At 41.3% G+C, this 3321-nt stretch overlaps 1 protein-coding gene across 3 annotated transcripts in view; it reads left to right on the top strand.

Moving 5' to 3' along the window:
- Positions 1–3321, top strand: part of SCAF11 (SR-related CTD associated factor 11) — an 85885-nt gene that overhangs the window by 74340 nt on the left and 8224 nt on the right. For all 3 annotated transcript variants that reach the window (XM_019514617.1, XM_019514619.1, XM_019514618.1), the window contains 2 exons: positions 2265–2483; positions 2897–3016. In XM_019514617.1, coding sequence (XP_019370162.1) covers positions 2265–2483; positions 2897–3016 — 339 coding nt within the window. The remainder of the gene's footprint in view (positions 1–2264; positions 2484–2896; positions 3017–3321) is intronic.

Raw genomic sequence — 3321 nt, 5'->3', positions numbered from 1 at the left:
CCCCCCCCCCCCCCCCCCCCATCCTGTTAGGGTTTTTTCAGCTTTCTCAGAAGCATTGGGTGTTGCTGCATCCAAGACTGGGATTTTTAACTGGAGTGCGCTGGTGCTCTTGTTGGGACTAAAACCCAGTGGTTCCTGGTCACAGGGTCTTGCTCCTCTGCTCAGACCATTTGGGATCAGGAAGGCATTTTACCCATAGTCAGAGTGGTATGGACTGTGGATTTTTGTCTTCCTCTGTAGCAGTCTCTTCCTTGGATCTCTCGGGTGTATTTTAATTACCACTTGCAACAGTGTGCCATTGCACCTTTTTCTCCCTTCTTTACCTGTGGCAGGCTTGGGAGTTCTTGGTGTTTTGGGGCAATGTGCCTGATAGTTGTGCAGCAGGGTTGTTTGTGTAGTTTTACGAATAGGTTAGACCAACACTTGCATTTGGATAGTTTAGATGAGGATGATCCTGCCTTGAGGAGGTGGTTGTACTGGATTAGCTCCTGAGGTCCTTTCCAGCCCTGCATCTCTATGAGGGGAGATTAAAAGATGCTTTGAGCTGCATTATAATCTGTGTTAAGGACATTCAGGCTATAAACAGATGTCATTTTTGGAACAGGATCAAGTGTGCTGGAATGAGTCCTGCCACAGTTGTTTTATTTCACTGGCCTTTCCAAACATTGTTGGGGCTGTTGAGTCTCAGGGTTGGGCGCCTGCTGCTCCCAGAGTCCTGAGTTGCATGCTGTGGGAATCCCATAGCTCCAGCTAATATAAAACAGTGGAACAAGTCTTCTAAAATGGAACGTGGGCATTATTGCAATACCTGAATGGTCTTTGCAAGCTCTTCTGTGCATGTATTTCAATGTGTTGGTGAAGATATTTAGAGGGGTGAATGACCCAGGACCTATTTACCTCATGCATTTGACAAGACTCAGGTTTTGAAAGAACTTGCTCTCCTTAGGTTTGATCATTGTCTCAAGTTACAGAACATTCCTTAGGAATTCCTTTCCATTTGGAGGTCCATAAGAGCCAGTAGCAGTATTAATGACACAATATGGCAAAATATGGTAAGAACTGTTACCTGGATTACAGGTGTTTGCTGTGTTGGCTACCGATAAGAGGCAACAGACAGGTCTGTATCTTGATTATTTGCTTATACCCCAAAGCTCAAGAACAGACACTTAACCCAGTGTGAGCCTGGCTACCTGGGGCCATGCAATATTACCTGCTCTTACATATACTTCATGGGGGAGACCCAGGAAAGGGGAGAACTGGATATGCAGAGTAACAGCAGGACATTGAATTTGTAGAGTTCTTCCATTTTCCCTCATCTACTGTATTTATATATGTCTTACTTTAAAACACTCTTTGGTTTATGTAAACTTCTTTGTTGAGACTTTGGGAGCCAGACTGAACAAGTTTCTCCGCAGCAATGATTTTAATCCTTGCCGGACTCAAGGCACCCCTTGGAAAACTCTTAGCTGTCACTCATTATTTTTGACAAGAAAAATAAAAGCAGTTCTTTTGTTGCAGAGAACTCAGACCGCAATAGGTCAGGATGTTCTTGTGTATCGGTCAGAGGGTGCAACGGCACCTTGGTTGACAATCACTGTTCTGTGGACTTGGAAGATGGGATTTATATCCTTGTAAAAATAAAAACTTTGGAAGGGAGGATTTCTTATTCCTTTTGCCATCCTGGAATGCTGTTTGCCACTATCCTGTTTTCTTTTCCCTTTGCTTTATGATCTTCCCTGATGAGGCTGCTTTATTTTTGCAACCAAATTAAGATTAACGCTTATCTATGCATCTATAGCAAAACCACATTTAAAAGACTTTGTTACATCAGTCACTACTGGTAACATTTTAAAACCAAAGCTATAATAATGTTTAGCTTATCTAGTTGAAGGCTGCCTTGTATAATGCCTCCTCTTCAAGCCTTTTGCTGTTTTAATTTTGTCTCCCTGCTACGTTAGGTGGACATGATTGCTTTGTGGGCTGCTGCTCTAGCCATATTTCTGCAACTTGTCTTTGTCCCTTGAAAATGGCAGTCTGACAACAGATGTGTGGGGGGTTTTTTCTTTCCAGTTTTTGACTGCTTTTCTTTTTCTTGTGTGCTAATCTTATGGAAGTCCTAGATGCAGTACCAATAGTCAGTGTAGAAGTTAGCTAAGAAACTGAAGCTCATGTAGTATTTTTCTGTAGTTGCTTAGAGTGCTGGAAAAATAGTTTTTGCCTCTTTGAAGAATAATGCATTAACTGCTGGCTACTTCTTAAAACAGGGTATGCCTAATGCACCTCATGTCAGTAATAACATGACTGTACCAGTGTTGCCTGCTCCAACAGCAGCCCTGGGAAATGTGGAGACAGTTCAGGGACCAACTTCTGGTAACGCAACTTCATCAAGTCACATAAAAAATTCTAATGCTGCTGTAAAAGTGGGAGAAAGCAAAGGAAGTGTACCTGTGGAAGCCAGCGCAGACAGCTCGAAGAAAGACCAGGCAAGTGCAAGTTGAGCAATTAATAAAATTGTACAGCACTGAAAATTAGAGAGCAGTCTCCTGTGTGTGTGTAGGATTCTCAGTGCAGTCACCCTGTGGACACTGTATGAGTACAAGAACTTTAACTTTGAATCTAACGAACTAGTGAGACTCTTAGAACTGTACAACTGGAAATGTGTTAAAATATTTTGATCAATAGTGCATTCTGCTCTGATTCAGCCACTATTTCCATTGCGATCCATGCAGGTGCTGTATTCCAAGGACTGAAACGTGGCTCTGGTTTTGATGCCTTACATTTTAGTAAATTCTGTCTGCAGAGTTTAAACTGTTTTGATGGTTAGAACTAATCTTAAGTAATTTTGTGTGAAGGGTGTTTCTACAAGATTATAAAATATGATTTTGTTTTTTGTCAGAAATTGTTAATTCAGGAAAAAGCAGCGCAAGAGGTCAAACTGGCAATTAAACCTTTCTACCAGAATAAAGATATTAGCAAGGAAGAATATAAAGAGATTGTGCGGAAGGCAGTAGATAAAGTAAGTTATATTCAAGAATGACATTTTAATAATCAATTTCGCAACATATTTACTCCACAGGTAATCCTGACGTAGGGTGTAACAGAGCCAGTGCTCAGCACCTCCCTAGTTAAAAAAGCAATAACAGTGAAGAGGTAGATGATGCTTCCTCTTGGCTTCATAAGACAGCCTTCTTCTTTGGAATCTGCCAGTGTTGACCAAAAAAGGCATTTTATCTTCTTAATTTTTTTAATGAACCTCTTGTTGGTTTGTTTTAAACCTGTCACAGGTTTGTCACAGCAAGAGTGGAGAAGTCAACTCGACAA

The sequence above is a fragment of the Gavialis gangeticus genome, unplaced genomic scaffold (genome assembly GCF_001723915.1).
Source record: "Gavialis gangeticus isolate Ggan-Ray unplaced genomic scaffold, GavGan_comp1, whole genome shotgun sequence".
In the NCBI taxonomy this organism is placed as follows: domain Eukaryota; kingdom Metazoa; phylum Chordata; order Crocodylia; family Gavialidae; genus Gavialis; species Gavialis gangeticus.
This window is presented reverse-complemented; position numbering and strand designations above follow the sequence as displayed.